This window comes from Xiphophorus hellerii, chromosome 7, assembly GCF_003331165.1.
Source record: "Xiphophorus hellerii strain 12219 chromosome 7, Xiphophorus_hellerii-4.1, whole genome shotgun sequence".
Taxonomy (NCBI): Eukaryota; Metazoa; Chordata; class Actinopteri; order Cyprinodontiformes; family Poeciliidae; genus Xiphophorus; species Xiphophorus hellerii.
In genome coordinates this window covers 27950197-27975410 of record NC_045678.1, presented here as the reverse complement: position 1 = coordinate 27975410, position 25214 = coordinate 27950197, and the positions used below count along the sequence as shown (strand labels likewise).

At 42.4% G+C, this 25214-nt stretch overlaps 1 protein-coding gene across 1 annotated transcript in view; it reads right to left on the bottom strand.

Moving 5' to 3' along the window:
• ttn.2 (titin, tandem duplicate 2) overlaps positions 1-25214 on the bottom strand; it is a 219590-nt gene that overhangs the window by 76878 nt on the left and 117498 nt on the right. The window contains exons 121-167 of the mRNA XM_032568351.1: positions 22257-22523; positions 21897-22175; positions 20761-21169; positions 19747-19871; positions 19070-19336; positions 18610-18879; positions 18152-18451; positions 17621-17923; positions 17341-17528; positions 16571-16685; positions 16161-16448; positions 15926-16077; positions 15669-15816; positions 15050-15349; positions 14089-14376; positions 13710-14006; positions 12687-12873; positions 12497-12612; positions 12109-12408; positions 10963-11262; positions 10653-10758; positions 10366-10562; positions 9702-10007; positions 9464-9617; positions 8424-8548; positions 8209-8327; positions 7937-8117; positions 6945-7247; positions 6275-6832; positions 5880-6182; positions 5640-5796; positions 5403-5545; positions 5208-5326; positions 4928-5105; positions 4560-4844; positions 4180-4473; positions 3793-4092; positions 3344-3652; positions 3025-3251; positions 2635-2949; positions 2415-2529; positions 2024-2332; positions 1754-1935; positions 1523-1652; positions 1243-1394; positions 1005-1152; positions 689-909 (exon numbers count right to left, since the gene is read on the bottom strand). Coding sequence (XP_032424242.1) covers positions 689-909; positions 1005-1152; positions 1243-1394; positions 1523-1652; positions 1754-1935; positions 2024-2332; positions 2415-2529; positions 2635-2949; positions 3025-3251; positions 3344-3652; positions 3793-4092; positions 4180-4473; positions 4560-4844; positions 4928-5105; positions 5208-5326; positions 5403-5545; positions 5640-5796; positions 5880-6182; positions 6275-6832; positions 6945-7247; positions 7937-8117; positions 8209-8327; positions 8424-8548; positions 9464-9617; positions 9702-10007; positions 10366-10562; positions 10653-10758; positions 10963-11262; positions 12109-12408; positions 12497-12612; positions 12687-12873; positions 13710-14006; positions 14089-14376; positions 15050-15349; positions 15669-15816; positions 15926-16077; positions 16161-16448; positions 16571-16685; positions 17341-17528; positions 17621-17923; positions 18152-18451; positions 18610-18879; positions 19070-19336; positions 19747-19871; positions 20761-21169; positions 21897-22175; positions 22257-22523 — 10835 coding nt within the window. The remainder of the gene's footprint in view (positions 1-688; positions 910-1004; positions 1153-1242; positions 1395-1522; positions 1653-1753; positions 1936-2023; positions 2333-2414; positions 2530-2634; positions 2950-3024; positions 3252-3343; positions 3653-3792; positions 4093-4179; positions 4474-4559; positions 4845-4927; positions 5106-5207; positions 5327-5402; positions 5546-5639; positions 5797-5879; positions 6183-6274; positions 6833-6944; positions 7248-7936; positions 8118-8208; positions 8328-8423; positions 8549-9463; positions 9618-9701; positions 10008-10365; positions 10563-10652; positions 10759-10962; positions 11263-12108; positions 12409-12496; positions 12613-12686; positions 12874-13709; positions 14007-14088; positions 14377-15049; positions 15350-15668; positions 15817-15925; positions 16078-16160; positions 16449-16570; positions 16686-17340; positions 17529-17620; positions 17924-18151; positions 18452-18609; positions 18880-19069; positions 19337-19746; positions 19872-20760; positions 21170-21896; positions 22176-22256; positions 22524-25214) is intronic.

The window sequence follows — 25214 nt, the reverse complement described above, 5'->3', positions numbered from 1 at the left end:
CAATATATTTCTATACAAATCACATAACAGAACATAGTACATATAGTTCTATTAAAAGAAGCAAAGACGAAGAAACAAAACAAACAGAAACATAAATATAAAAACAAAATACAAGACACTCAATATTAAGCAGTGGAAAACATCAAATAGTACATGACTTTTTTGCATTCAACCAATTTTTAGAAATTGCACTTTTCACACCGATATAAGCTTGTAGCCCATCCCATGAACATGCACCTCTGATAGACGCCACCTTCTGGCTAAACTGTGTTTTGCACCTCAGTATGTTTGTATCTCACTATCCCTTTCTTGAATAACATGACCTAATGGTGGTGGGGAAAGCCCTTTAAAAACCTTAAGAATAAGACAGATGAAATGATATATTTGATAAGAATCAAGGTTTGAAATATCATGGGATGGTTTCTTGTCAAAGAGAGACATGATGGGTTTTACTACACTTGAAATGTATGTGACCAGGTTGTATAACAGTACGTTATATGAGGGAAATAAATTACTGCATGCATATAAATTCTAGCTGACTGTGTGGTGAGAAAAAATTATATATAACAGAAGTTTGCTAAATTGAACTTTATGATATTTGAAGAAAATCAGTTTAAGGTCTCCACTGTATTTTGACAAAGTACCACTGCTGAGTGCTGTATCTAAAGGCAAGAGGTAGTAAACTGACCTCCTTCAGGTCCTCCACAATGAAGGTGAGCTCCTCCACGTCTCTCTTGTTGCACTGCTTCCAGGCCTCCTTCTCCTTGCTGCTGGTGTCCCAACTCAGACGCTCGATGATGTAATGTTTTACAGGTGAGCCGCCGTTGTTCTTTGGAGGCTCCCAGCTCAGAGTGACCGTGTTCTTTGTGACTAGGTTTACCTTCAGCTTGGTTGGGGGGTCAGGTGGGTCTGAGGAGGTGGCAAAAGAACAATAAACTTTATAGACACGATTATGGAAATATAGTGTTGTATGTGTGCAGCTGGAAAAGATGGATTGTCCTTACAGATGGGATCTCTGGCTCTGATGGGTTCGGTTGTCTCGGTAAAAGGACCAAATCCGAGTCTGTTTTCTGCTCGAACCCTGAACAGGTAATCCTGACCCTCAAGCAGGCCTGGAACCACAAAGGCCTGGCTAGCACAAGCGGCATTCACCTGGGAGTAAAGTAAATTGGGCAAATTTATCATTCAAGCACAGGAAACATGAAGATTGCAAGGCAGAAAATCAACACACTGCCTTTTTACCTTGGTCCAGGCCTTGTCAATCACAGACTTTTTCTCAATGAAGTAGCTCTTGATCCTCTCTCCTCCGTCAGTGTCAGGGAGCTTCCAGATCAGCCTCATGGTGGAACGGGTTACATCAGTGACCTTCAGGTCCTTTGGAGGTCCAGGAACATCTTCAAACAAAATCAAAAGCAAAGTCAGACATCCATAAATATAAAATGAACAATTTCTACAAGCCAACAATCCCAAACCATAAACTCAGGTTAGTTCAGACAACGTTTCTGCTGATTAAAGTCCATACCGACGACAATGACTCTGACGTTGACATGTTTCTGTCCAGACTTGTTCTTGGCTGTGATGGTGTAACGTCCAGAATGACTCCTCAAGCTCACAGGAATGTTCACGACTGAGGTGGTGTCTGTGGACTCAACCTGGAAACAGCCATAAGCCTTTTAATACGAACTCTTATAGGTCTGGATTTGATATGCTTACTTAATGAGCCTCACATACCAAAGAACAATCAACTCCTTACCTGAGCCTCAACAGGGATTGTGTGCAGTTTGTTCTTTTTCTCGCTCTTGGCTTTGCCTTCGTAGTCCCATGTAACCTTGGGAGCAGGCCGGCCCTTAATGGTTGCGGGAATCCTGATTGGATCTCCAGCACGAATGTTGACTAGTTCCTCAGCCATGACATCAATTGTAATGACAGGAGGAACTGTCATAAAGAGAATACATCAACAGAAGGTCAATGACAAGTAAATTGGTATCTGTTTGCTGTTTTGACAGTTCAAGGTTCGACATACGTTGGACATCCTCTATCAGAACTTCGCTGGTGCGTGGGCTGGGGTCGGACTCGCCGATGTCGTTGACAGCAATGATCCTGAAGCGGTAGCGTTTCAACTCACGGAGACTGGGCACAGTGAACTCTGTGGTGGGGTGCAGGCTATCAATGTCATTGATTTTGTGCCACTCTGATGAGCCTTCATCCTGAATCTGGATAATGTAGCCCTTAATGGGGCTTCCTCCGTCACTCTCCGGTGGCTTCCAGGACAGCGTGACGCTATGCTTCGTTTTATCAGCAACCTCAGGAGCAGCAGGCATGCTTGGAGGAGCTGGGAGGTGAGAAGAAGTTTGCATTTTTGTAAACCATGTATTTATTAGCTTCAGAAAATATTCCTGCTGTGATGAACTCACTGATCGGATCAACTGCAAAGGCAGAGTCAGACGGCCCACTGAATGGTCCAGTTCCAGCTGAATTGGAGGCAGCAACCCTGAATTCGTACTCAGTTCCTTCAAACAGTCGAGTCACCTGATTGAAATAGTGATGAATGTGTTTAGTGTTTTTGATGTTTCATCTATTAAAGTGACCACAATAAAATCCCTTTAAGCAACAAACCAATCTGAAGAAGCTCACCTGATACTCCCAACCTTTCGTGCCTCTTTTAGTGACTGGCGTCTTGTTAACTTTGGCCCAATAGTCTGTTCCTTTCTCTCTCTTCTCCAGCCAGTACCCAGTGATCATTGAGCCTCCAGTCTCTCTAGGAGGCTCCCATGTTAGTGTCATGGAGGTCTTGGAGTATTCTGCAATAGTTGGTTTCTGTGGTGGGCCAGGAAGACCAAATGGATCTGTGATAAGGACTTCCTCCGTTGTACACGGGTCAGATATGCCGTACTTGTTTTCGGCTCTGACTTGGAACAGATAGGTCTTGCTGGTGTCCAACTCCCACACCTATAAAAGGAAGAGCGTTAGCCCTCCACTTACAGTCACTACGCGCTTATCATTAATGCTTTTGTTGTGACATACCCCTAATTTCCTTTCAATTACGGCATTGTTGACCACTTCCCACTGCGGCTCTGGTGGAGCCTCTTCTCCCTCTTCTGGCTCAGGCTGGTCTTTACGCACTTCCTTCCTCTGAATAATGTAGTTGGTCAGCTCGCTTCCACCATTATCAACTGGTGGGTCCCAGTTTAAGTAGCAAGACTCGGCCCTGATGTTTGACACAGCCAGATTCCTGGGTGGGGTTGGTCGGTCTGAGGGGAAAACAAACAGAAAGTCAAAACACTAATCTTCATTAACTTTTTAATTTATTTAGCAGCATGTTCCCCGCATGTTGCCCACTCACCAAGCACCATGACATAGACGGTGTGTTTGGCTGAGCCCATGTTGTTGGATGCTGACACAGTGTAGCTGCCGCGGTCCCTCCTGTTGGCAGCTGGGATTGATAGTGTGGTCTTGGCATTCAACCTTCCAGTCACCTCTGTTTCCATCAGCAGTGTCTCTGTCGGCTTGTCAATTAGGACGTCGTCCTTGGACCACTCGATCTTTGGGATGGGGAGTCCAATGATATCAGCGGGAATTTCAATAGGCTCACCCTTCTTCACAGTAATGCAGTCAGCAGTAAAGTGCTTCAGCATGTGGACCTCAGGACCAACTGACAGATTGGGAGAGACACCAAAATTCAGGACATGAGGAAAGACATTACCAGCATACCTACTGGTTTGACTTTGCTTATATAAATGTTTCTCTGAATACAAATGATACATTGGAAGTTTTAACAAAATGTGGTCTCACCTTCATCATCTTGAATTACTACAGTCAGTGGAATGGATGGCTCACTCTCTCCAATAAGATTGGCACACTTGATTCTGAACTCATACATCCAAGCCTCCTCCAGGCCTTCAACAGTGAGAGTCATGTTGGGGCAGATCTCTGTATTGCAGGGTTCAAAGGCCTGTTGGTCTTGCCTCTTCTTCTCTACAAAGTACCCAATAACTGGGCTGCCACCATCACTGCGCGGTGGCTTCCATGCCAGAGTGATGGAGTTTTTGGTCCTCTCTGTGTAGTGGAACTTTTCAGGGTATGATGGTGGACCTGCAGTCATCAAACCCAGTTATGTTTCAGTTAAAAATCCAGCTCTGAATTATTTGAAACCTGGCGATAAAAAGGCTCTGAACTCACCCTGAGGATCCACAGCTTTGATGGGTCCCAGCTCAACGGGAACACCCAAACCGTACTTGTTCTTGGCGATGACACGGAAGAAGTACTCCTGTCCCTCCATGATTCCTACACACTCGCACTTGGACGAAGCGGTTTCAACAGGCTGCCTCCATGTGTGCATCTTGGCATCCCTTCGTTCCACAAGAAAGCCTGTCAGATCGCTGCCTCCGTCATCTTCTGGGTCATCCCAGTTCAGGAAAATCATCTTACGAGTAACAACGACTGGCTTCAAGTCCTTGACAGGACCAGGGACATCTAAAACATTAAATAAAACAAGGCATTAGCATAAAAGTACTGGTAATAACAATAGGTTTTTGCAGGTTTGCTGGACTTTTAATTACCCATCACTTCCACTCTGGTTGATGCAGACTTGGAGCCACTGGGGTTGCAGGCAGAGATCTGATACTTTCCACAATCCTGCCTCTGGACATTCTTGATTGAGACAACACTGTCATTGCCCTCACTGAGGAGCTCCACACGGTCTTTATCTGGTTTGCCATCATCCTTTGTCCAGGTGATGGATGGATAGGGTTTACCAGTGACTGTAGCAGGAACACGTAGCGTTTCTCCAGCTCTGATGATTATGCCATTCTTGATGGCAAGGTCCATGTCAATTACTGGAATCTCTGTGGAGTTCAACAAGGAAAGGTTAGAATACAGAAAATACAAATGGTCCAAAAGTAACTACAAGTTCTCATTTTAGGCAGACCTGCTGGGTTCCGGACAAAAACAGCGTCTGTGAAACCAGGTGTTCCTTCTCCTGCAGCATTGCAGGCGATGACTCTGACTGTGTACTTCGCTCCCTCACGAACTCCGTAGACGGTGAAGTTACGCTGCTTCCAGGGACGTTCTGTTGATCTAGACCAGTCCTTGGTACCAGCCATTGCCTGAGGAACAAACAACCAGTCTTGTCTCAGTTGGGGTTTTCAGATGATTTACAAGAAAACAAGGTATATTCCGCAGCAAAAACATAAACTAAATCCTCTGACCTTATCCACATGGTATCCCTGAATCTCTCCTCCACCATTGTCGGCAGGAGGATCCCACTCTACTTCGATGGAGTGGTCAGTGGTTACCACCACTCTGGCAATGGGAGGTCCAGGTGGCACTATAAGGTTAGAAGTTGATTAAAATATCATCTGACTAGCATCTTCTGCGGTGAAGATTTAAATTAGTTTACATACAGATAGGAGCCTGTGCTGTCTTAGGCTCAGAGGGAGGACTGAACTTTCCAGGGCCGGCCTGGTTTTCAGCCGCCACCCTGAAGATGTAAGTGAGTCCCTCCAGGAGACCTTCGACGTTCAGCTCCGTGTCTGGGACGATGTTCCTGGAGATCAGCACAGCAGGAAGGATTATTTTCATGAGTTTGAAGACATGCCTTTGTTTGAATGGGAAGAAATGAGAATCTTAGATTTCCTCACCTGTTGACACGTGCCCAGTGTGAGCTGTTGATCTCCCTGCGCTCCACCCAGTATCCCAGAATAGGGCTGCCATTGTCCTTTGGTATGTCCCAAGTGACCAGCATGCTGTTGGCTGTGATGTCGTCAATCTGTGGCTTATCTGGAGCCTCGGGAGGTTCTGAGGAAAATGAAAAATGTTTTATTTTTTTCTACTACTTGCACAGACAAAGCTACTGATAATATTCCCTTATATGTGCATACCGAAAGGATTCTTGGCGATGAGAGGTTTGGAAACGCATGGTGTACCAGGGCCAAACTTGTTTTCAGCTACGACCCTGAAGATATACTCTTTCTTCTCAATGAGTTTGGGCACCAGGTAGCGGCAGCCTCTCAGTGTGCTGGTAACACAACTCCAGCCGAACTCCAGCTTGGAGTTGTCCTTCTTCTCCAGGGTGTAGTTGAGGATCTCACTGCCACCGTCATCCAGAGGAGGATCCCACTTGCAAATGACTGAGTTCTTCCTCACTTCCTCAAACCTAAAGTTCACGGGAGGACCAGGAGTATCTGCAAACACAATAGATAAGCTCTTATAGTGCGACAACTCAACTGAAGTATTTAGACTGTCCAAATGTGCGATAACATCAGTGTTCCCTTACCGAGCACGTTGACCTCGCAGGTTGCTGAGGCAATGCCGTGGTCATTCTCCACCTTCACCATGTAGACCCCATGATCTGGGCGGACTGACTCATTAATGACGATGGAGGACACGCCCCTGTGGCTGTTATCGATGGTCAGACGTTCATTTATGGTGGGATAGTCAGGCTCCTCCACCTCTGGCTCAGCAGCTTCCTCCTCTGGCTTTTTCTCCTCCTCCTTCTTCTCCTCTCCTTCTTTCTTTTCCTCTCCCTCCTTCTTCTCCTCTTTAGTCTCCGCTTCTCCCTCTGGCTTTTTCTCCTCCTCTCCTTCTTTCTTCTCCTCTCCTTCCTTTTTCTCCTCTCCTTCTTTCTTCTCCTCCTCCTTCTTCTCTGGCTTCTTCTTCAGGGGTTTCTCAGGTCTCTTGCGGAGTGGTTCAGGTTGGATCACCTGGTTGTTCCAGTACCAGGTGATCTGAGGGTACGGTGAGCCAGAAATATTGGCATTCAGGCAGATCTCGCAGCCTCGCTTCACACTGAGACCGGACTGCAGGCTACCACTGAGGAAAACCTTTGGAGGATCTGAAACACAAAGTCCAATTAACTTAAACTTGACTCTAAAACCTAACAGTGGAACGACAGAAGACGAAAGTGGTACTTAGGAGAACATTGTTGAATTTTTTCTTCTCCTTACCAACAGCATCAGAGGCCTTAACGAACAATGTGTTGCGTGACGGATCACTGATGCCAGCAGCGTTTTCAGCTTTGACTCTGAACATGTAGTTCTTGCCCTCTGTTAGTCCTCTGACTGTGTAGGACAGGACAGGAACCAGGAAGTCATTGCACCTCTCCCACTTGTCCTCGCCCTTCTGCTGCCTCTCCAGAATGTAGCCCATGATTTTGGCGCCGCCATCGTACATAGGAGGCTTCCAGGTCAGGGTTATAGTGCTGGAAGTGGGGTTGTGGGTTTCCACGTCCACTGGCGCATCAGGAGCATCTGGGTCAACAAATGCACAATCCAATTATCTTAAATGGTACAGTCAAGTTAAATTATCAACAGGACATTATTCTGACGACTAAATGGGGAACAAAGTTGTAATATTACAAGAATAAAGTCATAGTTACAAAAATAAAGTGGTAGCACTATCAAAATAGTCAAAATAATAGAACAACAAAGTTCTAAAAATATGAGAACAATGTCGTACTGTAGTATTACCAGAACAAAATCGTAATAATACAAGAATAAAGTTCTAATATTAAGAGAACAAAGTCATAGAAATACAAGAATTAATTTCTAATATTACCAAAATGGAGCCATAGTGTAACAAGAATAAAGTCATAATATAACAAGAATAAAGTGGTAAAAATATGAGAATAGACATGAAATAAGATTAAAGCTGTAATATTAGAATAAAGTCACAAAATTAAGACAATGAAGCTGTAATTTTATTAGAACAGTCTACTTTTTCTTGTAATATGGCTTCTTTATTCTGCTAAAGTTTTAATTCTATTTTCATAAAACTATGACTTTATTAATTATTTTTTTCCTAGCTTGGCAGTAATTCTCCGTTGCTAGCATCAGCTAGCATTATTTCAATACACAAAAACTATGAGCAGATTGAGGCAAATAGCGTAAAACGAGTTAATTTTCATAAATATTTTCACAAAGTAAAATATTTTTCATACGTTTTTGGTCCTCTGCAATGATGGGGTTGCGCAGTTCGATGAACTCTCCTCCTCCAATCTTGTTGACGGCTTGGACTCTGAAGTAGTACTCTCCGTTGGGGATGAGGTCTTTCACCATCCAGCTCACCTTGTTCTCTCCAGACATCATGTTGACGTAGGTCCTCCTACCAGCCTCACGCCGCTGCACCCACATGTACCAACAGAGCACCATCAGTTTGTGGTATTCAAACTATCAGAGACTCTTATGGTTTAAAACTGAAAATGAAACCGACCTGAAGGACATAGTGAAGAATCGGGCTGCCACCGTCGTAGTCTGGAGGATCCCAGGAAACTTTACATGAGCTCTTTGTGATTTCTGATGCAACAATCTCTTTGCAGGGACCAGGAAGACCTGAAGACACAGAGATAAATACATGTTGAAGAACTGTTTGTAAGCATAAGAGATTAATGTGTTTTTATGGCGAATAAATGGAACGCATGTGATTACCGATGACTTTCACGTTAATGGTTGCACTGGCACTTCCCAGTTTGTTCTCCAGAGTCACTTTATAAACTCCAGCATCGGGGTGAAGGCTGCTGTCAATCTCCAGGTGACAGGAAGTGTACTCCTTCCTGCTCCGAACAAACAAATCAGCCAGAAACAATCAGAATGAGAAGTTATATACATTTTCTTTGTGTTTAATCTTTAAGCCAAGGGTCTCAAACTCCAGTCCTCGAGGACCGGTGTCCTGCAGTTTTTAGATGTGCCACAGGTACAAAACGCTGGAATGAAATGGCTTAATTACCTCCTCCTTGTGTAGATCAGTTCTCCAGAGCCTTAATGACCTAATTATTCTGTTCAGGTGTGGTGCAGCAGAGGCACATCTAAAAGTTGCAGGACAGCGCCCCTCGAGGACTGGAGTTTGAGACCCCTCCTTTAAGCTGTCAGTCAGGGGTCACACACTTTTCCCACGGTAAAATTCAAACACTATTCAAGCATTTTCTAAGTAATTTTTCAAACTTTTCCAGCACCACACTTTGCAGATAACAACAATACATATGAACTAGAAAAATACCGTTTTAATTGACTATTATATGATACTTATTACTGTTATTAATACTATCTAGTGATAGTATTTTACTTTCCACAGCACGGTTAAGGTAAACTAAAGTGTAACAAAATATTATGTTTTGAAAATCTTCTCACAAAGTTTTCTGGAATTTAGCAAATGGAAATAATTTAGGTAATTCTACCTAACTTAAAACACGAAAAGTTTAGTCAGATTTAACTTCAAACAGTGAGAAAAAAATTCATTACGTGTTTGAAAATATCTGGTTTCAACTCTAAATAATAGTTTCAAGAGCTAGATTGCACTTTATTATAAAACTGTGCAGTTTGAATATCAAGCACTTTCAAGGACTTTATACAGAAAGCCTTGAAAACACCACACTGAAACTCACGCATTTTCAAGGATTTCAAGCACCAGTACGGACCTTGCTGGTCTGTTGGTTGTGTCTGAACCTTAAACTGTTAGTCATTGTTCTGACCTGAACATGAGACGCTCATCAGCCTTCAGCTCCTTGCCGTCTTTGTGCCAGGTGATTTTGGGAGACGGGACGGCTCTGAAGGGAACCGGGATGTGAAGCTTCTCTGTTTCCACCACAACGAGGTCCAGAGTCTGGAACTCCAGTGTTGGGTTACCTGGGACCACAAAGAAGAAGAGGATGTTTAGTCATGCTTTGGCAGTTTCTATGTTTGTTTAGGAAACAGATGTGGTGCGCTTACAGTCAGAGTCTTTGGCAAAGACGTTTTCTGAGATGTCGGAGGGCTCACTCTCTCCTACAGAATTGATGGCCCTCACTCTCAGAATATACTCCTTCTCAGGGACGATGCCCTCCTCCACTCGGTACTTCAGCTCCTTCACCGGACGGGAGTTGACTCTCATCCACTTCTCAGTTCCGGCCTCGCACATCTCGATGTGATAGCCGCGGATCGGGGAACCGCCGTCCTGCTGCGGAGGCTTCCAGGCGATGGATAGGAAGTCCCTGCTGGCTCCGGTTACATGGAGCTCGATGGGAGGAGATGGGATTCCTGAAGATAACACGAAACAGATTCAGAGCTCAGACCTGAACATTCAGAGGCACATAAAGACATTTACAAAGTCATCCTTCTATCACCTGAAGAATATTTCCAGGATTAATGTCCCAGCAAAATCATCATGCGTTTATCTTCAGTCGCATTGATATATGAAACATTGATCAACATATTTGTATATCGATGACTTTGATGATGGCCTGTGTTGAAATGTAATGCTTTTTACTGGTTTCTCAATTGGTGATGTTTTTATGATATAAAGCACTCTGAGCTGCCTTATTGCTGAAATGTGCTATAGAAATAAACTTGATTGATAGATTGATTGTGGAGTCCAACACATTGGATTCAGGCTGACCTGTTGGATCTTCAATGGTCAAGATCTCTGTAGGTTCACACGGGTGTCCGGCTCCAGCCTCATTCTCAGCCCGGATCTGGAACTGGACTTCTGTTCCCTCAATAACATCCGTTACCCGGTATTTACAGTCTGGACCAGAAGTCTTTCCACATTTCACCCAGCGCGTTCCAAGCTTCTCCTTCTTCTCAATAGAGTACCTGGATGGAGTTAACGCCAGAAGATGAACATTATGGGAACAACATTGAACAGTACTACAGCCTGAATGAGGGCGAGTAAAGAAACATCACCTGAGTATGGGTCTACCGCCGTCATTTTTAGGTGCCTCCCATTCCAGGTCCACATACTTTTTGGTCACAGAGTAGACGGTGAGTGCGTAGGGCGGCCCAGGAGTAGCTGCAATAGAAACGTTTTATTTTCAGTGATGCAAGAGATTTTATGTAGCTATGTTTCCATTATAAAAGTGTGCAAAATTTGTTAATATTCCGCTAATGTAAAAAAACAAAAAAAAAACACAATTTTGAAATTGCGGCATTTCCAAAAAATAAGAAATATCTAAAAAATATTTGCAATGGAAATGTTTACTGATTCACCACTTACTGAAAGTATCCTTGGCCAACACGGAGTCCTCCAGCTCGCAGAACGGTCCGACACCCACGGCGTTCTCTGCGGCGACTCTGAACACGTACAGAGCTCCGTCGTTGAGCGGCGTCACGGTGGTTTTCAGCTCCTTCACCGTGGTGTCCACGGCCTGCCAGCCTTTACGCCTGGCGTCGCGCTTCTCCACAATGTAGTTGGTGATGCGAGATCCTCCGTCACGCTCCGGAGCCGTCCACTTCAAGTCAGCGCTGCTCCGGCTGATACTCACGACCTCCAACCATCGAGGAGCTGATGGAGGATCTGAGGAGGATCAAACAGAAATGTCTTCAGTTTCATTTACTCAGATGATTGTCTACGTTATTTCTATAGATCCATCTTCAAGTTGGGGTTATGAGGCTATCCTTACCTATTCTTACTTAATACTGTAGGAAGTACAAATTAACAACACAAAGCCACAAATTGAAATTGTAAAATGAGGTCTTCCCTTAAGGATTAGTCCTAGAACCTAAATTATTTATACTTTATTTAAATGATATTTTTACAGCCTCCAGGTTTTTGAAATGTATAACATTTGCAAACAATGGAAACTTTTTTATGAATATGAATGGACTAATACAAACAGTAGACAAGAGCTGAGTTAAAAAAAAGTGGTTTGATTATTATAATTTTAGTAAATTTATAGTATTTTCTGATAAACGAATATACAATAATGTAAAGGTACATATAATGAAGTTGAAATCGATTTTATTTATGAGACATTTTTCGGGATCATTCTTGAAAACAAACTTAGTTGAAAGGCTCATATTTAATATATTAGAAACAAAATTGGAAAAAATATTGGAATATGGTTGAAAATAAAAGATTTAATAAATGTAAAAGGCTTACATGTTATATACTCTGAGTCTATGAATAGGGTAGCTAAGAATTAGCCTCGGCTTCAGTTTGTTCTTTTTTTGGTAAATTATTGGTTTGTAAAGTAATATTTTGTTTTGTGTTTTTGTAAATCTGTTAATTTAAAGTGAATTTGAATCTACCATGTTTGAAAATGTCCTTGTATCATCTGGGATTATCTGGAATCTCCTGAACATTTTGTTCTTTACATTAACTTAGACAAAAGTATTTGCTCTTTCTGAGTGTTTTTCTTACTCAGCCTCTCCTTGCACAGAACCGGGTCGCTGGGCTCGCTGGGTTCACTCTCCCCGGCCACGTTGATGGCTCTCACTCTGAACGAATACTCCTGCTTCTCCATCAGGCCCTTCAGGAAAAACTCCAGGATGCTGATGTTCTCTGCCACACGGATCCAGTCTGTGGTTCCGCTCTTCAACATCTCGATGACATAGCTGTCGATCTTGGCCCCGCCATCATGCTCGGGTTTGGTCCAAGTAAGGAAGCAGGAAGTCTTGGCTACATCCTTCACTGTGGGTTTACCAGGAGGCCAAGGAGGATCTGGAAAAAGAGCGAACATGAAGGATTTAATTTACTTTATAACTTTAAATGATAAAATAACCTGTTTAAGATAAGAAACATGTGGTACCAATAGGGTCTTTGATAAGGATTTGATCTGTCTCTTTGCTGGGTTTTCCAGTTCCAGCCAGATTTTCAGCCAGGACTCTGAACTTGTACTTCTTCCTCGTGGGAAGACCTTTCACTCTGCAGGAAAACAGGACAAAGTCAGTAAAATCCCCACCCAAGACACTCCTGACCAGACACTGAGCTGGCCTCACCTGTAGTTGGTGTCTTTGATGGGCAGCTTGTTGCATCTTATCCACTTGTCATGGTCCGGTTCGTATCGCTCCACCCAGTAGCCTGTGATGGGGCTGCCTCCATCCTCATCCGGCTCGTACCAGTTCAGGGTCACGGCGTCTTTGGCGATGTCTGAAGGCTCCAGTTTGTAGGGAGCCCCAGGGGTGTCTGGACCAAACAAAAGAATCACATTAGACCTCGCAGAGTTTAGCAGAGCTTTCAATTAACTTAAAGGTAACCTATTATGCTTCCATGAACAGATCTATGGGCTAAACAAAACATGTTAATTGCATTTTTTGGACAAAATCATTCTTAGATAAAGAGATTTTAGTTCGGTCAGTTCTGCTTATTTTGAGCTCTTTTCAGAATGAGCTGCATTTGGGCTTCAGTCACTTTTAATCCAAATGAGCTGCTGCTGGCCATGCCTCCCAGCTCAACGTTTACACTCACATGTGAAAATGGCTGCAAACAGATGCACTACTATACAACCGCACATCTTTGAAAAACAGAACTGGAGCCTCCTGCACAACCACCAAGAATGCATAAGTGGTTTCTGGATTGTAAGTCAACAATAAAGCACTAGTCTTTTCCAGCAGAACAACACATACAGCAGTAAAATCAGCTGACCAAAAGGTCTGGATATCATGTTTGGTTGCTAGGTGACAGGCAGAGCTCTGCTAGGGTTGCTAGGTAACGAGCTGGGTTAGAAAAGAAGGGGTTACACTGTTACTATCCTGCTGATTTGTAACCTACATTAAGAAGGTTTATGAAACGGTTCATTTTCTAAACAAAAAACATTAACTTATTGCTAAAAAACTTATTTTTTAAGTTAATGTTAGCTGCTTTTAGAAGTATAGACCCGAATGAAAGTACAAAAATGTGCAAAATGTGAATTTTTAAGAGTGTTTTCAGGATCTAACTTAGCTGAAAAAACCTAGTGAAAGTTTACTGTTTTTATTTATAAAGTCTAACTGACTGCTTGATGTCAGAGTCGGATCACCTACCAAATGGATATCTGGCGATGATGGGCGGGTGTTCAGCTGGTGGACCAACACCAAACTGGTTCTCAGCGAACGCTCTGAAGATGTACTCCTTGAACTTGACCAGGCCGACTGCCTTGTACGTGGTCTGTTTGATGGTGGAGGACAGCCGGTGCCAGATCTCGCTGTCGACAGCTCGGCGTTCCACGATGTAGTTGGTAACTCTGGAACCGCCGTCGTCGCGTGGCGGGTTCCAGGCCAGGAGGCAGGTTTCATTGGTGATCTCAGAAATGTCGAAGGCAGCAGGAGGACCAGGTTTGTCTGTTTTACATCAGAAATACTGATTTAATTATAACTTAAACTGAGATAGACATTACATTTCTGGACTGCAAACTCTTCTCACCAAGGATGTTGACATCCACAGTGGCGGTGGCACGGCCGCTGCTGTTGGTCGCCTCAATGATGTAGGTGGAGCTGTCGTCTCTCTTGGTCTTAGCAACGGTGACGGTGGAATGTCCCGGCTTGGTGTCGATGGACACCCTGTCGTCTGGCTTCAGAACCAGGTCAGCCTTGGTCCACTTCACTCGGGGTTCAGGCTTACCCTTAACTTCAGCTGGGAGTTCGATTTTGCTGCCAGCCTTGGCCGTCAGACCGGCCAGAAGCTTGGCATCAAGCTGGATCTCTGGAGCCTCTGAGGACGGAATAACGATAAAAACTCATCAGAAACTACTCGTCTTGATTATATCTTTAGCGTTTTGAATTTTTCTTAGACTATGTGTCACTGGGCCTGTCACCATGAATTTTCTTGGTTGATAAATTTGTCCAAGAAATTATTGTAATAAATGATAATATTGTCATTTTTGAGACCATTTCCCGCTGATCCTTTATTGTTTTTAGAAAACTAATCTTTCTAAATAGTGGCTTTTCAACAATAAGTGGAGCATCTATTTAACTATTGTTGTCCAACTGGAAATTATTGAGCTTATTTTAATTTATCATGCAATTTACAGCTCATTGTGACAGGCCTTGTGTCACAGAAATAATGGATGCATAAACACAAATAATGCTCCTGAAAAACATTCCTTTTTGTATTAGCTTCTCTAGGACACCAGTCACAAAAAGAAGTGTGATTCATATAATTAAACTGCAAATTAAAACTGCATTTTAATCATATTTGCTAGATATTTATTATTGCTTTTATTGAACAAACAGTGAAAAAAAATTGCTAAATATTTATTGGAATTTATCACGACAAAGTTAAATCAAAATTCTTACCATGATAAGAAGTTTATCACGATAAATGGTAATACAGTAACTGCCCACCCTAGACTGATCTCTATTAAGGAGGAAGTCCATGTTATTACCTATAGGATCAACAGCCTGGATCTCGTCTGTGGGCTTGCAGGGCCGGCTGGCTCCGAGTCGGTTCAGAGCTCGGACTCTGTAGGCGTACCACTCGCCCTCGATCAGACCGGTCACCTGGCACTTCAGCTCTGGTACTGTGTCTCCACAGGGCTCCCACTTATCTGTGCCTCTCTGGCAGCGCTCCACGTTGTAGCCTCGGATGCCGGTGCCACCGTCATATTTTGGCGGCTCCCAGGTGAGGAAGATGCCACTGGCTGACTTGTCTCTCCACTTCAGGTTCTCTGGTGGGTCTGGCACAGCTGGAGAGAGGGCAAAGTGTACAGGTTAGAAATTCAGAAGAAGATATAAAGGCTTGGAGATTTCTTATGTGGATCAATATAGTCGATGTATATTTGTGTAATGATTTTGATAATAGTATTTGACAAAATGCAATGCTTATTGCTTGTTTTATTTTTGGTGACTGTGATGTTTTTATGATGTAAAGTACTTACTGATATGTGCTATGCAAATGACTTGTTCTTTATAAGATGTAGATATTAGCCAAAATACCATCTAAAACCTAAGATTATTCATGTCTTTAAAGGTTTAAATGTTAACTGTGCAGTTAGTCTGACTTACTGGCTGGAGAAGAGACGTTGACGGGCTCATCGATGTATGCTGGCTCTCCTGGGCCGCACTTGTTGCAGGCGGTGACTCTGAACAGATACTCTTTCCCTTCAACCACATCGATGACGGTGAACTCCAGATCCTGGATCCCTGATACAACCTGAAACAGTTTGATTCTGTTACCAGCAAGGCCACAGATGATCTCACTTCTGATTTATTCCGTATCCCGGTTAAATGATGATGATTGAATCCAGACACTGTTGTCGTACCTTCACCCAGGTCTTGCGGGACACGTCCCGTTTTTCCACCTGATAGCCGGTTAGAGGACTTCCTCCATCGTGTTCTGGAGCCTCCCAGCTAAGATGGACGTGCTGCCGGGTCACCTCTAGAACCTTGAAGTCCTTGGGAGCGCTGGGTGCAGCTGGAAACAAAAACACAAACAATGAGTTAAAAACAATGATCAAAATCCATTTCCCCCCCCAGATTTGCAGTATTTTTCCGTACCGATGACGTTGACTTCGATATCTCCAGACACAGAGGTGACATCGTTCTCCAGGTGGAGTGTGTAGATGCCTTTGTCTGGCCGGACGCTCGGCGTGATCATAAGTTCTGTGAAAGTGGACTTGGTCATCAAGGAGACGCGTTCGTCTGCGGTCGTCACCTCCTTCTCTCCGAAGGTCCACTTGGCAACGGGGGTCGGGTATCCGGTGATAGGAACTCTGATGGTGAGAGGCTGAGGGACGATCACTTCCAGGCCGTCTTTGAAAGCACTCAGGTCAAAGGATGGAGCAACTGGAGAGGCACGATGAGAACAAAGGCCTTATTTTAACACCTCATTTTCTCTTACATTAGTGAAAAACTAATTTTTCATTTTTTGGAGTCACAGTCAATTCAACAAATGTCACGTCTCTCACAATGTGGGTCGTCTGCCAGCAGAGGTCCGATGACGTTTGACGGTTCAGAAACTCCAGCAGCATTTTCAGCAAACACTCTATAGTTGTACTTGGTTCCATATTTCAGACCAGACACCTGAAAAACAGGCAAAGATGTTAGAAAGAGAAGTTGAACACAAATCTGTGATCCTCAGTAAGATGATTATAGATTTCAAGCAGCATGCTGTCTTAAGTAATTCAGGAGTTGTAAAAGTAAGGCAACTTTAACTGCTTTCAAGTTGTATGCGCTGCCATACGATGGCGTATTAGGGACATTGTAGACAGAGAAAAAAAGAGTAAATTTTAATTATGAAATTTTGGGATTAATCTCCAAAATTTTCTTGAAAAAGTAAAAAATTTGCTTAAAAAACGCAAAAATTCAAATGTGAACCTGCAACCTATGGAAATCTTTTGAGTTTGAAAGGTCAAACATTTTTCATGTCATTTTCTTTGATGTTGAAACCTATAAAGAATGTGATACATAATACAAAATATGAATTTGATGAAATAAGGTTTTTGGTATGTTCCTACCAAGATGCAAATTAAAAACTTTAAAAAGGGCTATAATTGGAGGAAGGTGTTACTTTTGATTCATTCAAAAAATCGGACAAGTAATTATTTGACCTACCAATCACCGATTAGATCCAGTCAACTGAAAACTGGTTGACAACAATCTGACTGACTGACTTATAGTTAGAACATCGTGTTACAGACAGAAAACGGGCCATCTGGGTGAGGCCGTCATCCTGCACCTTGTAGAAGAGATCTGGGCAGAGGCGTGCGTTGCAGCGGAGCCACTTGTTGGTTCCCTCCTCACAGCGTTCGATGATGTAGCCTGTGATGATGCTGCCGCCGTTTTTCAGAGGCGTCTCCCAGGTGAGCTGCACTGAGCTCTTGTTCTGGTCCTGCCAGGTCAGGTTCTGTGGTGGACTGGGACGTTCTGCAGAGAGAAAAAAAAAACAAATTAGGAACTTCAGACTGAGACTGGAATGCTAATTTTGTAGTAAACATAATTTACTGTCCAGTCCTCACCAATTGGATCCATGATCTTAACAGGTCGTGAAGCGGCGCTGGGTTTGCCCTCGCCAGCTTTGTTCTCAGCTTTGACTCTGAAGATGTACTCCTTGTTCTCGATGACATCATTGATGATGGCACTGAGCTCGCCGGCTTTCGTCACCTGGACGGGCGACCACTTCACCGACGTCCTGTCGCGCAGCTCCACGATGTAGGAGGTGATGGGAGAGCCTCCGTCTGACACTGGAGGGTCCCAGGAGACGGTGCAGCCAAACTTGGTTACGTTTCCAACGTCAACGTTCAGAGGAGCTTCAGGAACGTCTGGAACCAAGAAAAGGAATATGGAATGTTTCATATTCCAGCTACCAAACACAATAAGTTATTGCCAAAAAAAGAAACAGCTATGCTGATTTTAAAAGCAGTAGAAACCCAAATGGAAGTATAAAAACATGTAAAATGTGTAATAGGTGCCTTTTAATGCCTAATTTAAATTGTTAATTTTATTTATCATCAATAGGAGCAGAAGAGTATATTCAAAGTTAACCCTACCAAACTTGTTCTTTGCTTGGACAGCTTCGTCCGTCTCAACAAAGGGTCCGTTGCCGACCCTGTTTCTGGCGCTGACTCTGAAGAAGTAGAAGGAGTCCTTCTGCAGCCCCGTCACTGTGTACTCGGGGCTCTCTGAGTGATCGGTGGCCAGAGTCCAGGTCTTACGCTTCACATCGCGCCTCTCAACCACATAGCTGATCACTTTGCTGCCGCCGTCATTCTCAGGCTCCTCCCACGCCAGGCTGACCTCGCCGTCCGCGGTGTCGACCACCTGAAGGTTCTTCACAGGTCCGGGAACATCTGGAATGAAGATTTGCAACCTTTTAAGATGTTTCAAACATTACAAACAGCTTGTGCTAACCATATTTTTGGAAAATTGTAAATTGGAACTGCCACTCTAACATGTAACCATCTCCAGTTGACTTTAGTCGACATATTTTTCTCCACAGAAAACTCACCGATGACGTCCAGGTTGATGAAAGCTTCTCCCTGTCCGTGTTTGTTCTTGATGACGATCTTGTAGCGTCCTTGGTCCGACTTCTTCGGGTCCTTCAGCCGGTACTCGGTGCGCTCGGCGGAGGTGTAGATGTTGTCTTTGGACACACTCTGGTTGTCGTACAGCCAGTCAGCCTCGGCCTGAGGGTAGGCGCTGTACGGGACGGCCAAGACGATGGGCTTCCCGGCGTCTGTGACGTAGCTCTGATCGGTGGTCTTTATCTGAGGAACAGCTGGAAGAGGACAAAGGTTCAAAAACTGAACATCTTTTTCTCCTTTCAATGAAGCCACTAACAACTGCTGCAAGACCTGCTCATGCACACTGTGGAAAGACTTATAAGTGTAGAAATATTTAAAATTCAGCAGACCGGTGCTAACGAAAGGGTTGTTTATTAATCTTTCTCCAATGACGCGGACGCTCACCTGCCAGCTCCAGCTTGGCCTTGGCGTCCTTGTCTTTGACGATGACTCTGTACAGTCCCTGGTCTCTGGGTCGGATCTCGCAGACCTGCAGCCGGTGCAGCTTCCCCTCGCTCATCATCTGGAACTTGTCTCCCTGGACGACGGTCATGTTGTTGCGCAGCCATTTCACCTCCACCCGGTCCTTGTTGAGCTCCACCTCAAACACGATGTCCGAGCCCGGAGGCTCAAACACGTCCTGTGGAGGTCTGATGATCTCCACTGGAATCTCTGTGGGAAACACAAACGGTCATGAAACTTATATTACCAAGTAGTTTTTGTCTAGTTTCTAGTGCAAACATCTAAGTACACTAAAAATAAAACAAAACTAGCTTACAAGTACTTTTCAGCCAGACATAGGAGCTTGTATTTGTTTCACATGTAGATTATTTCACTTATAACATGGTAAAATATTTTGTTACAAGTGCAATAACCTGCCAGTGAAACTAGTATTTTTTAATCAATATTAAGGAAGTATTGACTTAAAACAAGCTCCTTTATCTTCATGAAAATATACTTGTAAGTAGGTTTTGTTTTATTTCAAGTGTACTAAGACATTTGCACCAGAAATGTCTTAGTAATAGTAAGATTTTGTGTTTTTGCAGTGCAGGTTCCTCTGAGGTCTTTCTGAGAAAACAAACCTTCAACAAAGAGCCTGGCTCTGGATCTCTTATCGTCGACTCCGCAGGCGTATTCACACTCGTCATCCGGCCTGCACTCCTTGATCCGCAGCGTGCAGAACTTTCCGTCTTTCACAAATGTGTATCTGAGAAAGCAATAAGAAGGATTATTTACAGGACTATTATTCACTCCCTAAAACATTGAAACTCAACAAGAAAACACCCAAATGCTATACAGAAAATGTTTTATCATCTAAATTAAATGCAACATGGCACTAGAAAGATGTGCAATCGAGATATTATAGCTGAATATTGAAATGATATCAGATGGATTTATGCAACATTTTCCACCATCATTGGAGACACTGAAATTTATAAAGATGACTGACATCATTTTGCACATGTTGGTATTTTCAGTGTATTAAATAAAAAAAGTTATTTTTAACTTTTAATTTTTAACTGCTGACAGCCAGGCTAAGCACATGCCTATAACAGCGTATAGTAGATAGAAAAAAAGGAGCAAACTTCAGCCAAAAAAATAAGTGGTAAAAGATTTACTAGAAAAAACAAAAAAAAATTGAATTAATCTCAGAAATTTTCTATAAAAAAAACTTGGAAATTTCAGTTTGAAAAGTCAAAAACTTTTGACTTTTTGAAATTTTCTGATTTCTTTTCTAGAACATTTCTGAGATTAATCTCAGATTTATTTATTTTTTTAGCAAACTTTTGACTTTTCAAATTTGGAAATTTCTATTTTCCAGGGTGGAATTAAGGGGTTTTATTATCATCCATTGTAATGGAGGTGAACTGATCAATATATCATAGGATTGATTCTAGACCATATTGCCAATCCCTGTTGTTCATCTTATTGATGTTAGCTTTAGCATTTCCATAAAATGTGGAGTGAGAGGTGTGTGCATCAGGAACAGGTAGAGAACATCTTCATCTATTACAGTTTACCAAACATTCCTTTAATAATGTAATATTCCACTGTTATTGCAGTGAATTGTTGCGTGTGTTTTCCAATAAACCAACCTTGGTCCTTCTCTGATCTCCCGTCCGTTCCTGTACCACTTGACCTCGGCCTTCTCCTTGGTCAGCTCGCATGTGAACTCTGCATCATCGAACTCGGTGATGGTCTGGTCTTTGAGCTGCGCGCTGAAGTCGGTTGGCGCCTCGCTGATGATCAGCTCGGCGGTGGCCTTGTTGTCCCCGGCGACCACCGTGTACTCGCCCTCGTCGGCCAGCGTGCAGTCCTTGATGGTGAGCGTGTGCTTTTCTTTGTCGACCCTGTAGACGATGCGTTTGCTGAAGGTGATCTCCTGGCCGGCCTTCATCCACTTCACAGTGGCGTTGGGTCTGTTGGTCTTGCAGGAGAAACTGATGGTCTTCTTCTCCTGAGTGTCGATGTCCTCCGGAGGAACCATGATTTTCAGACTCTCCTCTGGAAAACACACAGTTTACAGTTACTGATCCCAGTTTGACATCAATCTCGTGATAAATCAGTCCAATAAATGCAATTCTGAGAATTTAGAGTATTTTTTTCTAGTCTCGATTATCAGTTTTCCTGTTTTGTTTGGTTTTAGTTATATTGAATCAAAAGTTGTATAACAGAGCTTCACTGACACCTAGTGGACATTGTTCAACATGTTAATAAGACAGTGTATTAAAGCCACGCTAAGAAAAAAATAAAGATCCAAGAATAAAGCCATAATATTACGAGAATAAACTCAAAGTAACACAAGAAAAAAGCTGTACTAAATTGAGAATGGAGTAATATTTATATGAGAATAAAATCGTTTAATTATGAGAATAGTCAACATAATACAAGAATAAAGTCGTACAACTATAAAGTCAAAATATTACGAGAATAGTCATAATATTAACATAATAAAATTGTAAAATTACAAGAATAAAGTTGTACAACAATAAAGTTGAAATAATACAAGAATAACATTGTAATAAGATGAGACAAAAGTCATAATATTTTGAAAGTATAGTCAGTACTATATATAAGAATAAAGAATAAATTACAAGTATAGTATAGAATAAAGTCAAAATAATATAAGAATAAAGTCATACTATGAGAACTAAGTTGTTTTTAAGATGAGATGAGAATAAAGTTGTAATATTACTAATCAAACTCGTGTCGGTGGAGGTAAAGCACCAACCTCTGACGGAGAGTTTGCCGGAGCTCTTGGCCTGTTCTCCTCTCTGATTGGTCAGTGTGATGCTGTAGTCGGCTTCGTCTCCCTTCCGAGCGTCTTTGATCCTCAGCGAGAAGACGTTGTCTCTCTGAACCATCACGTACTTGCCGCTCTCGAACAGAGTCTCGTCGTTCTTCAGCCACTTGGCCTTGGCTCCCTCGATGTTCACCTCACAGTTCAGGACGACCTCCTGGCCTTCTTTGACCTCCGTGTCTCTCAGAGGGGTGATGACCTTCAGTTTCGCTGCAGGGAAGAGCGAACGTTGATGACATGGACCGAGGTTCCTGCAGTGGCTCGTTGGGTCAGTGGGCAGAGTTTACTTACCGCTCACAGTCAGATCAGCGCTGGCTCTCGTCTCTCCAATCACCACAACGTATCCGCCCTCGTCTTTGAGCTCGGACGCCTTGATGACCAGACTTCGCTTCTTGCCGTCACTCACCAACTCGTACTTGTCTCCTGACTCCAGCTCATTGCCGTCCTTCATCCATTTGACACTGAAGGTTTCCTTGGAGACGGTGCAGGTGAACTCTGCCCTATGACCCTCCACCACCTCCTGGTTCTGAGGTCTGGACAGGAATTCAGCAGCCAGTTCTGCAGGACAGAAACATCAGATTGATTTTATTATGTAACATTTTGTTTCTTGCTCAATTACTGCTGTTTCTTGGAGCAAAAACATCAGGAATCACTTCACCAAAGAACAAAGACTTCTTTGTGTTCTTGTGTATAAGTAACTTCTCATGTGGGGTTCCCCAAGGCTCTATCATGGCTCCCCTCCTATTCAATATCTACATGGTCCCACCAGCTCAGGTTATAACAAGAAATGATATACAGCTCTTATGATGCCGCCAGATGACTCTGAACTCATCCAAACACTAAACCAGTGTTGTATAAAGTACTGAAATCTCAGAGTCAAGTAAAAGTACAAGTACCTCTCCAAAATATGACTTTGGTAAAAGTCGAAGTCACTGACTGAAATGTTACTTGAGTAAAAGTCTTAAAGTATCTGAAACTTCTTGTACTTAAGTATGGAAATTACTGTAAAAATGGATGTACTCAAGTAATGTAATGAAAAGTACAAGTAAAAAGTAAAACAAAGCAAATGCAGTTTGAATGACATTTTTTATATTTTGGTAAACTTGTCAAATACACTTAAAATAATGTACACAACCAAGTGCAGGCAAAATTAAACCTGCTAATAGATATACCTGCAGGCATCATTTAGTTAAGAAAATTAGGTGCTTTACCTATAGCACAAGGTTAACTTAACCTGCTTTACAACTGAACCAGCTTCTTAGTATACCCTCCAGGACAGAAAATACAAAGTTTTTGTAAGCCTTAAGTTTTCCCTTCAAGTAAGGTCAGTGCTGAAAATGAGAAAAATAAATAGTACAGAAAATGCGGCCAACATGAAGAAAAAGAGCTGTTACGATTACTCTACTTCACAAATCAGTGAATCAGTCAATCCTACAGTCAGTAGGTGGTGCACACAACTGGTCATTATGCAAAAGAAAAAAAGAACTGGGAGGAAAATGCAGCTTATTGGCATCTGTAAACCTGGTTTTGAACTTGCTTGCCTTTCCTATATTCGTTAAATTTAGTCTAAATTGCTATCGCTATGGCTTCTGTCCCCCCTTGAACAGAGGAGTCTAGGTAGCCTGCTACAGTCAACATTAGGCCTAAGCTAAATACACCACGTGTGGAACTGAAACAATGCCAAACAAAGTTCATTTATGGTCAAGATTTCACAATACAGTAGTGCCTAGTGACCAAGCTATAGTTACTGAAACACGAGGATTATAACCATTTCATAAGAAGTTACCTCGATGTGTTTCTTCAAGTTGGACGGGGAGTTTTTGTAAGATAGAATTTCCATGTGACTGCTACTGATTGCGAGACTTGCTTTGTGTTTAATGGGAGAAGCGAAACAGGTGTATCCTAATTAAAAGTAAAGAAATCAAGAAATGGCAAAAAATGTGGAATGAAGATAAGAAAGGAAGAAGATTATATGAAGTACAAAAGTCAGTTTGAATTCGAAGCATTAATGAACGAAACAGAAGAGAAGAAATAATAATTAGTAGATTAAGAGTAGGTCATACCTACTTAAATGACATGCTTTATAAAATAGGGAGGAAAAATAATGATAAATGTGAGAGATGTGGAGAGAAAGAAAATGTAGAACACATATTGATGAACTGTAAGTCAAATGAACTCAAAAGGGAAGAATTAAAGAGAATAGTTAGAAATATGGGGCATGAATGGAATCTTAAAGGTATATTAGGAAATGAAGGAAACATAACAGATATTCACAAATTAAGGAAAGCATTGTTTATTTATCTTAAGAATACAAAATTAAAAAGTAGAATTTAATAGATATGAAGTAATGCTTCTACACACTCATGTACAGTAGGTGGCGGTATGCACCTTAAAGTTGCTTGTGATCCCTCCGCCATAATAGAAAAGAAGAAGAAGAAGAAGTATCCTATTGGTGGTGATGAACAAGCCCAGGCACTTTGTTCGGTAGCCTACTTGCTACTTGCTAATCAGTAGGTGGGGTCAAAACACTTGCGTTTCTCTCTCTCGCTTTTTTGTAACGAGTAACTAAACCACACATTGAAAATGTATCGGAGTAAAAGTACGCAATTAAGTTCGGAAATATAGTGAAGTAAAAGTGAAAGTCATCAAAAATTTTCATACTCCAGGAAAGTATGAAGTACTCCAAAATATACTTAAGTAAAGTAGTGAAGTATTTTTACTTCGTTACTATACAACACTGCACTAAACAGATAAATGTGTGGATGTGCCACAACTTCCTCCAGCTGAACAGAAAAAAAAAATCAAGTTTTTATCTTTTGATCTAAAAAGGAACAATCTAGAGTCAATGCACAGCTTTTGCTTTTAGAAAGTAGAGAACAGGCCCAAAATCTGGGTATAGTGATGGACCCTGATCTGAACTTTCAGAGCCACATTAAGACAGTTACAAAGTCGGCCTTCTGTCACCTGAAGAACATTTCCAGGATTAGAGGACTAATGTCCCAGCGAGATCTAGAGAAACTCATCCATGCGTTTATCTTCAGTCATATTGATTACTGCATCTTCACAGGTTTACCTAAAAAAATCAATCCTCCAGCTGCATCTGATCCAAAACGCTGCTACTGGCGTTCTGACTAAAACCAGGAAGATAGAACACATCACCAGAGTTCTAAAGTCCCTACACTGGCTCCCTGTAGCTCAAAGAATAGACTTTAAAATACTGTTGTTAGTTTACAAATCACTGAACGGTTT